Raw genomic sequence first — 14481 nt, forward strand, 5'->3', positions numbered from 1 at the left:
TCTGAAAGGAGGGAACCTCAGTTAAGAAAATGCTTCCAAAGGACCCAGCTATAATGCATTTTCTTAATTAGTGATTGATGAGGGAGGGCTCAGACCGTTGTGGGTGGTTCCATCTCTGGGCTGGTGGTTCTGGTTTTCCTAAGAAAGCAGACTGAGCAAGCAAGGAGAGTAAGCCAATAAACAGCACTCTTCCATGGCCTCTGGGTCAGCTCCTGGCCCCCGGTTTCTGTCCTGTTTGAGATCCTATCCTTATTTCCTTCCATGATAAACAGTTCTGTGGAAGTGCAAGCCAAATAAACCCTTTTCTCCCCAACTTGCTTTTGCTCATGATGTTTTATTGCAGCACTAGAAACCCTAACTAGGACAGCAAATTAATAAAAACACTATAGGTTCTCAAAGCAGATCATCTAACTTCGGTCATCGTGTAAGCTGCTATTCCCTATTCTGCTCTGCTGCTCTCTTGGAGTCATGCCATCCCTCATTGCTTTCGCTTCTTACTGTTCCCTACTGAGTGTTTATCACCCGTGCTTAGTGTCAAGGCATTTGTTTTTTTGTTTTTTTTTACTGCCAGTGAATGAATTACTTCATAATAAGGGGAAGGATGATTGATTTCCTATTGGACTCAGGCCTACTTTGTAGGATTAGTTTTCTCATGCTACAAAGTATCGCGGACTAGGAGAGGGCTGCTGCATTGAAGTAGGATCCCTGGGCCAGGAAAAGCTTCTACATACTGGCCAGCCCAAGGCACACCATGATCAACACCATCTTGCTCCTTTGGAGGCTACCATGACAGGGTGGAGAGGGCTACAGGGAGGAGTCCTGTTTGCTCTCATCCAGCAAGTGGGGAGAGGGCAGCTGGTGTACGTACACAGGGACACTGAACCTTCGAGCCCCACACAACACCACAGGCTGATGTTTATTCTTTTCCCCATGTCTCTTTATCCAAAGGATCCCTTGAAGACCCTCTGGGTTTCTTCTAAACACGCCCAACAAACCATTGGGTTATAAACAAACTTTTAAAGAAAATATTTGCTTATTTTATTGAGATAAGACCTTATTAGGTAGCCGTGGTTGGCCTAGAACTTGCTGTGTAGACTAGGCTGGCCTTAAATTCATAGAGATCTGCCTGGCTTTGCCACTTGAGTCCTGGGATTAAAGGTGTGTGCACCATCATGTACAGCTTTATTATTATTGTATATGTGCGTGTGTATGTGTGTGTGTGTGGGGGGGGGGGAGTATGTACCTATGTGTGAACGTGACCACAGAGGCCAGAAGTGTCTGATCTCCTAGAGCTTGATTTCCAAGTAGTTGTGAGCAAACTTCCACGTGTGCTGGCAACTCAAGTTGGGTCTTCTGTAAGAGTGGCCCCATCTTAACGTTTGATAGATGTATCCAGCCCTCTAAACATATCCTTTGAAAGATCTAAATTCTTAGTACTTTTTTGTGGGATGCCAGTACACATGCCTAGCCTGAGCAGTACTGGGAATTCCAGGCTTCAGCTTTGCTTCTCTGTGACTTTTCTGTCCTGTCAGCCTCCCAGAGTTACAGATGTGTCTCTGAGGATCTGCCTGGCCCTGCCTCCTCCCCACGGGTCTCAGAGCATTCGTGTCTTTGTTCTATAGCCGGCAAGGGAGATCTGTGAGAAGCATTGCCACGTGTTGTAGTCTGCTTAAAAAGTGGGAAAATGATTTCGCTCTATATAAACACATCCACTTTTCATTTCCCTTCCTAAGACATTTGGAAATCTGTCTCAGCCTTCAGTCTAGGGACAGATTGTTTCCAATGTGACCTTAATTTTAAGGACACTTCTCAGAACCTGAAACACGGAAATAAAATGAATATTTATCCCACTGGGATGTGAAACTTGAGAATTTGGACCTCCTTTTTTTTAAACCTACATATGTAGGATAGTGACATAGGAATTTGATGGGTGTTTTTAATGGTGCCCTTGTATCCTAAAGCTTTCCAAGTATTTGCTAAATACATGAGAAACGCTAATTAATCACCACTTGTTAAGTTACCGACACTGTATTTACCATTCAGCTTGCTCCTTAAAACATTTTCCTCTTTATTCAGTTTGTACGCAACTCCTTTGCTTAAAGTTGTGAAGCGGCATTTTGTATTACTTTGCTTGGCCCAGAAATAAAATGGGTTGCAAGTTGTGCCAAAGCCTGCCCAGGAATCCTTACAGAGCCCCCTTGGCTGTTTCTCAGGGCATTGCTATTTCTTTCATACCGCAGCTGACACACAGTTATTAATTGCATAAATACTCATTATTTTTATATCCGTTTCCACAGATGTTTCTCTCTCGGTCCAAAACCAAACTAGACAGCAGAAAATGAAGAAAAATGTTGCCAGTTAGCTGTATTCCGGAAAGAATGCAATTATTGCCATCAGCGGGCAGCTAATCTACTAATGCTGGGAAGTTTCACTAGTCAGCTGAAAACTCGAGAGCACTGGGCAAGACTTAGGGAGCAAACCACTTGCTGATCGCCTCAGAGGCAGGCCTGCATGCTAGCCCAGAGGCTGATCAGAATCCATAGGGAAAACATCAAATTCTACTTAATGACAATTAAATTAAAAACAGGCACAATTGGAATTCGGTATGAACAAACCCCCAGCTTCCAACACGGCCCTCCCTCTTCAGCTGAAACATAATATGAACCACATAGGTAATTTCTAATTTTCTAGGAACCACATTATGAAAGAGAAAAAGGAGCAGATGGAATTGGTGCTAATAGTATCTTTTCCTGAACCAACTGTGGTCGCCGTATCATCATTTCAATGTGTAATTATTATAAAAATCAATGATATAGTCTGTATTCTGTCCTTGGCTATGAAATCTTTGAAAGCTAATATTACCAGGATGCCCTTCAAACGAACTAGCCAGATTTAAACTGGTCAGTACCCACAAGTGCCTAGTGCCTACCACATCTGGTCTCTCAAGTTCATTTAACCTTTGAAAAAAATAGAGAACAAGAGAGTGATACTTAATAGCCAACACCATAGTAGCAGACTTTGTTTCCCACAGTGCCATTAAAGTAGATTTTTTTTGATAGTATACTAAAAGAGAAAGAAAAATTTAAATAACATGCTTAAAGTCTTTAAAGATTGCATGTGTGGAAATGTTTTGCCTGCTCCTCCATGCGTGTACCACATGTGCGCCCGCTGCCCTTGGAGGCCAGAAGAGGGCATTGGATAAACTGGCATTGAAATTGCTCTGGGCTATGAGCCACTGTTTGGGTGCTAGGAATCTAACACAGGTCCTCTGAAAGACCAGCCAGTGCTCTTAGCTGCTGAGCCATCTCTCCAGACCCACTTTGTTTTTGATGCCGGCTCTCAGGTAGCCCAGGTTAGCCTTGAACTCACTACGTAGCCAAAGATGACCTTAAACGTCTGTCTTCCTGGGATCCACATGTTGGGATGATGGATTTGTACCTTCACACTGGGCTCATAACAAGATGCTTTTTTTGTTTTACAGAATCATTCAGACTGCAGAGTCCAAAGCAAAAGTTTGTGTAGTAAAATGCAACTTGAGTTCCTTCACCTCTGGAAGGAAGGAAGGGGTTAATAGCATTTTAATTATCCTTTATCTTCCTTTCTCTAAAGCAGGCTCAATCATCTGTTGACATCTAATTTGGACATATTTATCCTCTCATTTCTGTCTCAGCCATAAGCTGAGACTCCAACTCCAATGTTCCAGCTGAGCCTCTTGGTCTTGTAGGGACCACTCCACACCTATCAGTGTGGTAAAGGAAGATCTATGCATCTGAATCCAACTGGTGTTCATCTCCTGATTAATTGATGATGATTTCCCTTGAGGCCACTGTCCTGTATGTCCTTTTCTGTTTCCCGGGACACGAGTGGTGTCTGTGGCCTTCAACTTTCTTTCCTCTTCCCTTTGCCTCTTCTTATGAGAGCACATCTCACATTTTCTTTATGAAAGACACCTTAATGGCAGTTCTGTACGAGTCAGATGTGCTGCTCCCCCTCTACCGTGTTCACTGCTAGGGAATGGACCTTGGGAACAAGAGAAGCAAGCAGAAACATCTTCTTTCCTCTGGCCCTCTCTGTGTTTGAGAAGTCACTTTGACTTTGAGGATCTGTGTGTTCATTCCTAAGGAGAGAGACCTGGACCAACCAATTTCTAAATTCCTTTGAGCTCTGACAAGATAAAGGCCATTAGCAACACACCTATAGATAAGTCATTCAAGGGGCAAGAGTATTGAGAAGTTAAAATTCTGATGCCCTCTTCTAATAAGTAAATACACTCAATCTGGGACACAAACCCTAAACGTTGCTAGTCCTATGAGTAGATCACATAGGAGCTGCCTAGATATTTTGGTGTCATAACAGGTAAGGGATGGCACAGTGGATAAGTACCTTATGCATATAGTAGCTTATAAAGTCAATTTCAGCAACAAAATGCTATTATATTTCAATGGCGATAAGCTGTTCCTGTAACTCAAATTTAGATTCACTTTTTTTAGCAAATATTGACATTTTTTGTTAAAAGATACTGTCTATGCATTTGAGATAATACAAAACAATGTGTGGTGTGTGGCATATATATGATTTATGAGACAAAATGGACACCAAGGGTGTCATTTAGCTTACAACTGGATCACTGCCAGTTTCAGTGTATGGGTCTGAGTTCCCCTTCCCTCCCTCAGTACTCATCTCACCAACACCATGGCCTCTGGAAGTAACTGTGCCTTGGAATTCTATGTCATCATTCACGACTTTGTAAGACAATAACTATTTATTGCCATCGATGCATAAGTTCCCAATGAATCTCTTGTTCCATGTGGCTAATTTCTGAGATGTGGAGTCATGAATATGATTGATTTTGGATAGCTTCCTGTTTTCTGCTTGCTGTAATGTCGTTGGGATCCAATCAGGGTGTTGAGTTCAATGGGGCATTTATTTATTTTTCCAGGGCTGGGTAATCTAATGCAACAGGGAACCCTGCTGTATCTGGCTGCTCGCCTGTCCACCACCGTCTGACCTGTGTCTGGTTTTGGCTGTTAGGACATGCTGCCTTGTTTCCTATGCAGGAGCTTTTGCCAAAGACTTTTGCTTGGTGTGGAGCTGCTGGCTAAGAGATCATGCAAATATGCAACTTTGTAAACCAGAGCAAAATTGTTTCTGTGACAGTAGAATTTGAGTCCCTGAGTAACACTTATTATTGGATCTTTTTCACACTCAAAACTACTGCAAATAAATTGGCATTTTATTGGTACTGATTTTTATTATAATTACAGATTGATAATATCTTCATATATTTGTAAATGGTTCACATTTATTTCTCCATAAAATTCCTGGTCATGTTTTTTACTGTGAAGTTTTTACTTGCTTTTAGGAATTATATATATATATATATATATATATATATATATATATATAGTATTTCATTGCTTTATCAATTATATCCACTGTAAGTATCTTTATTCAGTCTGTGTCTTTCCTTTTAATTTTTTTCCTGGGTGTGTTTTAACAGGCAAAGTTGTCATTTTATTACAATTATTGTTATCAGACATTTCTATTTTGATTTAACACTTTTGGGAAATCTTTTCCCACCTTGAAGTGGGAAATATTCTGCTATTTCCTTTATTCTTTAAAAAAGAGTTTTGCCTTTAACATTAGAATCCTTAAACCATGAAGGATTCTGTTTTATTTTTGGGCAAATTAATGCTGTATATTTTCATTAAACAGCCCTTCTCTACCCAGGGACCTATGGTCCGTCTTTGCTGCTTCTCTGGTTTTGTGTCTGAAAGTATTTTGTACTGCACTACTCTAGCCATCTCCCTCTGCAACAACAGTAGCATTCCTTGATTACACAGCTGTGAAACATCTGGATACCTTTCCATCACTCCCTTCTTCTTTTTCAGAAGAGCCTTATGCTTGAATTTGAAATTGTTTTGAGTACATGTATGTGGGTGTGGTGTGTGTTCATGTGTGTGTGGTGTATGCTCATGTGGATGGTGTGTGCATGGGTGCGTGTGTTTGTATGAATGTGTGTGTTGTGTATGTGTGTGTACTTGTGTTTGTGCATGTGTGTGGTATGTGTATGTGTATGTGAGAGACAGACGTGATAGGTGTGATATGAGTGCATTGTGTGCATATGTATTTGTTACGTGTGCATGCACATGTATGTGTAGTGTGTGTGTGGAGGGTGTGCATATGTGTGCGAGTGTGTGGTGTGCGCATGTGTGTTGGGGGGGCATAAGCATGAATGCAAGAAGACAAGTCTCGGGAACTGACTCTTTCCTGACACCTTGTCGAATCCAAGGATTAGAGTGAGATCAGCCGGTCTGTGAACCAGTTCCTCTGTCAACTAAACATCTCCTGGGTCCACTCTTAGGCTTTACATATTGCTTTCATGAGTTTTAGAATTTGATCAAGTTACTAGTTGTTTTTATTTTTGAAAATTATCATTTTTTTAAAAAAATTGTTTTGCTGTTTATTTATGTGTATGTGTATCTGTGTCTGTGTGTATGTATATGTACTTGCATGAAAGTACCCATAGAAGACAAAAGGGGGCATCAGATCTCCTGCAGCTGGGTTTACAGGAAGTTGTGTGCCCCCTGACAGGGGTTCTGGTCTTCTGAAAGAAGGGTAAGTGCTTTTAACTGCTAAGTCATCTCTCCAGCTATGGGTAATTTATATATTAATACAAATGCTGTTGAACCTATAATTCTTTTTGGAAAAAAGATGACTTCTTACATGTTGAATCTTTCTAACTATAAATAGTCAGTCCACACATTTATTTATTACTGAAATTTTCTTCAAGCATACCTTGCGTGTCATTTCTTAGATTTATTACTGATTACACTAAAAGTACTTTAGTATTGATTTTTGAAATAGTGAAAATATTTTCTAGCTGGGGAATGACACATGTCTGTAGTCTCAACACTTAAGAGGCTCAAGTAGAAGAATTGAAGCGGAGGCCAGCCTGGGCTACACGGTAAAACTTTCCCTAAACAAAACATAGCTTTTGTTTGTCAGTATGATGTGTATTGATGTTTCCAACAGTTCAGAAAATCTCCCCTCAGCCATAGTGGGTATGCTCTAGTGTTTTCCTTAAACAATCTCATAACCTAGGAATAATGAGAATTCCCTTCTAGCACTAGGTTTTATAACATATTTTTCTTTCTTTTAATTAAATTTTATGACATCTGTATGCATGTGTGTGTGTGTGTGTTTTAGTACAACTTGTAGACTTGGTTTTTTTCCTTCTACTCTGTGAGTTCAATCCCAGAATTAAACTCAGATTGTTAAACTTGCTGGCAGGTGCCTTTACCCACTTAATCATCTCACTGGTACCTGGTTCTCTTTCCTTGTCTCAACAGGCAGCTGTATAAGAATATAATACAGCATATTTGACATTTCTCTAATTTTGAGGAGAATCCTTTTGAAAAGTTCCACAAATGAACATGATGTTATTTTTGTTGTTGTTCAATGACTATAGTCTTTTATGTGTATTATTTTACTCTGATTAATGTTTTATCTTAAATTATAAATAGATGTGGAACTATCTGAGAAGCTTTTCAACATTATTGGAAATGATTGTGTTTTTATCTCAAACTGGCTCATGCACTATATAATCTTTATGTACATTTGGACTGGCCAAATAAATGATGGGGTTTTTAATACACAGCATTTCTCTTTTATGTCTCAAACCTCTCCATAACAATGGCTTCCAAACAGGGATTTCAGTGTGATCACTTGTGAAACATTAGGAGAAATCGGTCACTTTTATCTTTAGTTCCATAGTTCCTTTGCGATGTCAAATGAACCCTGCATTTCAGTGATAAGCCCATTAGTTTTCCTGGTCCTTGGTATTTCAACCTCTTTCTTGGATGTGATCTGAATTCCCCTTTCTTACAGTGTTCGATCATCTTTGAGGGGCACATCAGAGAGGCATTGTAGAATGGCTGGAGGCATTCTCTTTTCTTCTTAATTCTATGGCAAACTTTGCCTAACTTCAGAGCACTCAACCTCAAATGTCAAGTAGAATTTAGCTCTAAAACCCCTACTTCTTCTTTGTGGAAAGATTTCTATCTCTAACGAAATTTACATAAGATTGGAGACATTTTATTTTAAGCTGTTGTGATGAATGATATTTTTCTAGGAAGTCACTTGATCTTTGTCTGGGGAGCCATCCTGAGCTCACAGACAGCAGAATGGACACAAAGTCTCCCTAGCGTTTGTGGCGCTTAGATGCCAGAGCCCTCTAGTTCCTTAATGTCGTCTTCCTCACGGACAGGTAACAACTGTGTGTTACATCGTGGAGAGCTAGACTGCCGGTTAACCTCCATTCAGATGTCATCAGTTGGTTTCCTCAGAGTGGATTTCTATAGGAAGGGGTCCTTCTTGCTTCTTCAACACTGTGGTCTTAGATTTTTTTTTTTTTTAGCAAGGGTCCGTGAGCTAGTCTTTGCTACTCCCAACGCACTCAGTACATAATGAACAAGGCTGACACATCGATGATGTATTGTCACAAAAAACAAAAAAACAACAACAAAAAACCAGTTGTTCATTTGAATTTTGTTGGCCTGGCATGGTCAGTAACTATAAAACGGGTACTTAAAAAGAAGAAGAACCGGGTAGACTTTTCAGTGGGTAAAGTGTTTATCAAATAAACATGGAGCTAAGTTCAGTCTTCAGCATTCTTTTGGCTATGGTGACACGAGCCTGTGACCTGAGTCCACTGATGGAGAAGTACAGACTGGAGGATCCCTGGCCTCCCAGTCAGCCAACTGGTGATACTAAGGTTCAGTTCATTAAGAGTCCTTGTCAAACAAACCAACAGTATGGCCAATAATCAAGGAAGCTATCTAATGTCAACCTCTGACCTTTATACTCATGTGCATACATGTGTACCCCTACACACACGAGAGAGAGAGAGAAAAAATAACAAAACCTTAATTAAAACCTTTTATTGTCTTCTAAGAGTTAAATGCATAGAATTAACATTGGTATATTGTGAATTTTCTGGATAATCTGATTCCATATAACCAGATAAGTAGAAATTAATATAATTTTTTTGTTGGAGACCAGCTTCAAAAAAAAAATACCACTTACCAGGGTAGGGATATGGGGATTAGAAAAGTTAGTAAAGGGTACGAAGTCATGAGTGAAAATAATAAAACAGAAAACATAGAATAGTACTGGGAGGGAGTTGCAGTGACTACTGAAATCGCCCACGTTTAATTTCCATTTGAAAAAAAAAACCTGTCCCCAAGAGGTAGAAGTAAGATTTAAAAAAAAATAATAATAATACAAGGAAATGAACAGACCAGTAGAAGGTTGCGGTCTACATTTTTAGTTAAACATTCTCTAGCTAGAACAAGACAAGTAATGCTCACACCCTAGACCAAAACATTCTGTAAGCAAACCACTCCACGGGTGGAATGAATCCATTGTTTCTCCCTAAGGGAACTGGAATTTAGTTGGATCCTTAGACTTTTGTTTGGGGTAGGAACAGAACTACCTCTCTATTCCTGAAATACAAGGTGGGGCTATTAGTCAACACCTGCTGACAATTAACCTTGCGAGAGCAGAATTATGTGGTCTAAATCTAGGTGGGACCTTTGAGGTAGAAACAGGCAATAACCTTGAAGAAATAAAAGTTCCAACTCTCTGACCTTTGATCAGGGTGGAAAAATAGGTTCCCAATTTTGGTCCTCCACACCCTTTTCAATTTTTTTTTGAGACAGGGTTTCTCTGTAGCTTTGGAGCCTGTCCTGGAACTAGCTTTTGTAGATCAGGCCGACCTCAAACTCACAGAGATCCGCCTGTCTCTGCCTCCTGAATGCTGGAATTAAAGGCGTGCGCCACTACCGCCTGGATTCTTTTAAATTTTTCAAGAGCACTGGAGGCTGGACAGATGGCTCAGAAGCTAACAGAACTTGCTCCTATTTCCAAGAACCTGGGTTCAGTTCCAGCACCCACACTGAGCAGCTCATAATGGCCGGTTCAACATGGCGCACATACAGAGAAATAGACACACACGGGCATAAATATAACAATTGCAACGTTATTTTATTTAAAAAAATAGACTATAATTCCACTATAAGTACCTAAGTTTCTTTCATAAATGACCATCCCTTGGTTAACCACGTTCAAGGCCAACTGAAATTACATATGATGATGCTCATCTTAGGGATATATCATAAAGGGTGCAATAACAGTCCCTCAGAGAGCCAGGTTTCCATGAAGTTCTCCTGTCTTGAAACATGAGATTAACTGATACTTTGAAAATATTCGGCAGGAAGAATTCGTTTATTTAGAATCGGAGGTGGATGAGCATATTCACTGGTTCCAGCGGGAATTTATGAAAACAGACAAGGACTGGAAAGAAATTGACAAGAGGATGAGCCAGACTCTGGAAATCAGAAGAAAGATGATTGACCGCCGAGCACCTCTCAAGGACATTCTCACGATGTTTCCTTTCCTGAAGTGCCCTTACCAGGTACGCTTCTTGCATCGTAGAACAGTCTCTGGTCTTGGCGTCCTGTTTGCATCACATTTGTTTTCTTCCTCTTTTGTCTGGAGTGGTGACCAGACAGACTGTCATGGCAGTGGGTGTGGCTCTCAGTATGGTGTGAGCAGGACAGTTAAGCCAGTCAAAGCTGCAGGAAGCCCCTTCCAGAAAACAAGCGCTCACATCTTTAGGATCAGCGTTTCCTGTAGGCACAGGATGGGGTGATAGTGGGGGGGGGGCGCGAGGTGTCTGCGTTTAGACGGTTAAGACTGGTATGTTTAGAACTCCTCCCATATAACATTTTTCTGTGTCTTTTATACTAACAAATCTTATGGTCTTAGGGTTTCCATTTCTGTGATAAAACACCATAACCGAAAGCTGCTCTAGGAAGAAAGGGTTTATTTGAGAAAAACCAACCAGATCTTAAAGTGGTTTGACTGCTTCACTGTCCTGTAACCACTGAGAGTTCATTTGCTGGGGATGTAGGCTCTGAGGAAGAGAAGGGACTGCTGGGGGAGGAGCCCTGGCAGTTAAACCCTATGCACCACCACCTTGTGAACATTAGTATCCTCTCCTTTAAAACTCTTTCAACAATCTTTTTTTTTTCTTCAAGATGAGGTTTCTCTGTGTAGCCTTGGAGTTGTCCTGGAACTTGCTCTGTAGACCAGGCTGGTCTCAAACTCACAGAGATCCTCTTGCCTCTGCCTCCAGAGTGCTAGGGTTAAAGGTATTTGCCACCACTTCTCAGCCTCCACAGAAAATTTAAAAATTAATGAAAAAAATCACTTTAGATTGTATAATACTTCATATAGGATTCTGTCACTAGGCTTTATGGCTATGATGAAAGCCAAGCGGGGCAGTGATTTATGAGGGTGGAGACGTTTCTTGAGGTCTTTGAGATGCTACCACGGTTTCCTTCCTGTGAAGCAGCCTCAATAGCCACCTCTTAGTTAAGTGAAAGTGGGTTCTGAATTAAAACTGTTGTCCCCCAGCCAATCAGAAGATGAGGCGGGGGGGGGGGGGGGGCTTTACACCAGGATGTTTAAGGCCAACTTGGGCAACATAGTGAGACCTTTACTAAAAAACAAACAAAACAAAACCCATAACTTCACCAAAACACCTAAGAACAAAGCTAATAGAGTGTGGAAAACTTTTATAAAGAATGTGAGGGTTTTTTTTTGCTCTAATGGAGTAGGGATACTGCCAGCATGGATAGAGCCGCGAAACCGAACTAGGTGAGGCATTGGCTTGCAGGCCCTAGCTCCTTGGCCTGGCATCATTGGTGGGAGAGCTACTTGCTGTTCAGAGATACAGTGAGATGGCTGTTCTGACGGGTGGGAACATGCAGCACCTAGTGGTCCCACTCAGCCCAACAGGAAGAGCCCAGGGTTTGGGAACGATGGGCATCTGTTGTTTGCTGGACAGGATTCTGGACAAAGAGGGGGACATGCAAAGAAGCTCCCTGTCTGGTATCTGGTCTCCCTAATGCCTTGAAAAGGGAGGTTGCTACAGGACTGAGTGATGTGGGATTCTCCTCTGTATGCTGTGAATACAACTGGTTAATTAATAAAGAAAACTGGCTTGGCCTGAGAGCGCAAAAGAATAGAGGTACACGGGGAAAACTAAAGTAAATGCTGGGAAAAAGAAGGGCAGAGTCAGGGAGAAGCCATGGAGCCTCCGCCAGAGACAGACATGCTAAAACTTTGCCAGTCAACCACTGCCACGTGGCGATACACAGATTAATGGAGATGGGTTAGATTAATATGTAAGAGTTAGCCAATAAGAAGTGGAGCTAGCGGGCCAACCAGTGATTTAAGTAGTATAGTTTCTGTGTGATCATTTTGGTTTGGGGTGGTCGGTCTCCCCCCAACAACTGAGGGCTGATAAGGGAAGCACGCAGTTCGATAAGAGGACTCACACACTCGTGTAGCAACCAGAAGTCCATGCCTTGTGAGTAAGAATCGTCCCTTCACTTGGTTTATCCCAGTCAAGGGCAAAACCCAAACAAACTTACCACCACAGCAAATCTGGTTTGAATCTGAGTCATGGCCCATATGTAATGGGTTAATTAAGAACGCTGAAGGTTCTCATGGACAGTGGGCCATGAGACCATGCCACAGGTCCCTGAGCAAGCAGCAGGCAGGGAGTGCTGAGAGCAGTCAGTCCCAGGCAGGGATGGTGCATGAGACCATGCCACAGGTCTCCGAAGGCAGGTGGCTGGTCCCAGGCAGCGAGCCATGAGGCAGGCAAAAGTCAGACAGATAGGCACGCCATGCAGAGTGAGGTTATGGAGGGGGAAGGGAGAAGAGGAGAAGAGGAGAGGGAGAGGGAGAGGGAGAGGGAGAGGGAGAGGGAGAGAGAGAGAGAGAGAGGGAGGGAGGGAGGGAGGGAAGGAGGGAGGGAGGGAGGGAGGGAGGAAGGGAGGGAGGGAGGGAGGAAGAGAGAGAGGGAAAGACAGAAGCTGCCTCTTAGAGAGGGAGATGGAAAAGCAAGAGACTTGGGCTTCAAGCAGGAAGTAAGATCTGCCTGCCTCAGCAGATGGGGGAGGGAGGGCTTGTCTCTTAAAGGGACAGAACAGATCATTACAACTACTGCAAAGTTAGAAGCATGGAAAGAGAAAGGCTAGAGAAAGCTCTGTGAGCTACGCTAGATCTCAAAGTATGGTTGAGTCTACTTATATGCAGGAACATAAGCAGTCATTCATTTTTATGTTTGTCTTCCTTGACATTTAAATGGCACATGGGAGATTCTCAGTGGATACTGGATTTGAAAATGGAAACCACCGTGTGAGATTATTGGCTCTGGTAAGGAGTAGGCATAGTGAAGATAGAAAAAAACAGGATCTAAACTCAAAATGAGGAAGATTACATACACTGCTTTTGAAATAATAATCCTTGGCTATAAGGTCAATATCAAGGTTATTGCAAGCGTCTGCAAGTGTCCTTGCAGAAGTCTTTTGTGTGTGTATAAGATTTGTGGTGGCCTTTATGCATGGTTATGGTTGTGACAGGTTTGGTGATCAGGTATATATATATATATATATATATATATATATATGTGTGTGTGTGTGTGTGTGTGTGTGTGTGTGTGTGTGTGTGTGTGAAATCCTCCTGTGTGGCCTCTTAGCTTCTCTTTTGTTGGTATTTGAAATAAGTCACTCTGCCTTTATCTTGACACCGTTCACAGTATATAGAACATATTCCTCAGCATTGTTTTATGAGAATGCCTACAGCAATAACATTTCTGGAGAAAGAGGCACATTTTGTGGGTTGAAATTTTAATTTCTAAATGGTGTTTTCCAACAGAAAGAATTAAAACTTTTAAGAGACATTGTGTACTCTATGGCTAAGAAACACACACACGGTCCATACATTGTGCACATACATGTGCAGTATATATAACAAGCCTGAAATATCGTGAAATGCCACAATGGAGGAAATGTTCACCAACTATTGGGCTATGTCAAGAGGACATATCCTCTACTGGAAAAATCTGGAAAATATGTAAAATTATATAAATATTTTGAGGATCATATTTGTAACTCTTTTAGTGAAATAGGAATTTATTAGTATGTTGTATTACAAATAATAAGTAAATGTACAAGAAGAGAAAATTCTACTCCACGGTAAGGAGAGTGCCAACCAATACTTTTAGAAAAGGCAAATAAGACAAATGCCACTTGGGAGTGAACACAGTGGTGTTTGCAGCAATGGGCATTAAATCTGGTAGATCAAGTTACGAGAGCTAGGCAGGTGTTCTGGTGCTTGTCTATAATCCATGCACTTGGGTGGCAGGAGGCAGGTTGGGCTACCTAATGAGTTTTAAGTCATTCTGGGCTCCATAGACTCCCTACCAAATCCTTGTGTCAAAAATCCATACAAAAGATCATTATTCTCAATATGTCTTCTCATAAAATTCAACATAGTTCAGATGCTGAGACAGGAAAAGCTGGTGGATTCCAATTTAATCAGCTGATAAGAGTTAGTTTGTTT

At 41.4% G+C, this 14481-nt stretch overlaps 1 protein-coding gene across 1 annotated transcript in view; it reads left to right on the forward strand.

The window, feature by feature from the left end:
- Samd3 (sterile alpha motif domain containing 3) overlaps positions 1–14481 on the forward strand; it is a 41821-nt gene that overhangs the window by 23120 nt on the left and 4220 nt on the right. Inside the window, exon 7 of the mRNA XM_038340377.1 lies at positions 10277–10477. Within this exon, the coding sequence (XP_038196305.1) occupies positions 10277–10477 (201 nt within the window). The remainder of the gene's footprint in view (positions 1–10276; positions 10478–14481) is intronic.

The sequence above is a fragment of the Arvicola amphibius genome, chromosome 8, assembly GCF_903992535.2.
Source record: "Arvicola amphibius chromosome 8, mArvAmp1.2, whole genome shotgun sequence".
In the NCBI taxonomy this organism is placed as follows: Eukaryota; Metazoa; Chordata; class Mammalia; order Rodentia; family Cricetidae; genus Arvicola; species Arvicola amphibius.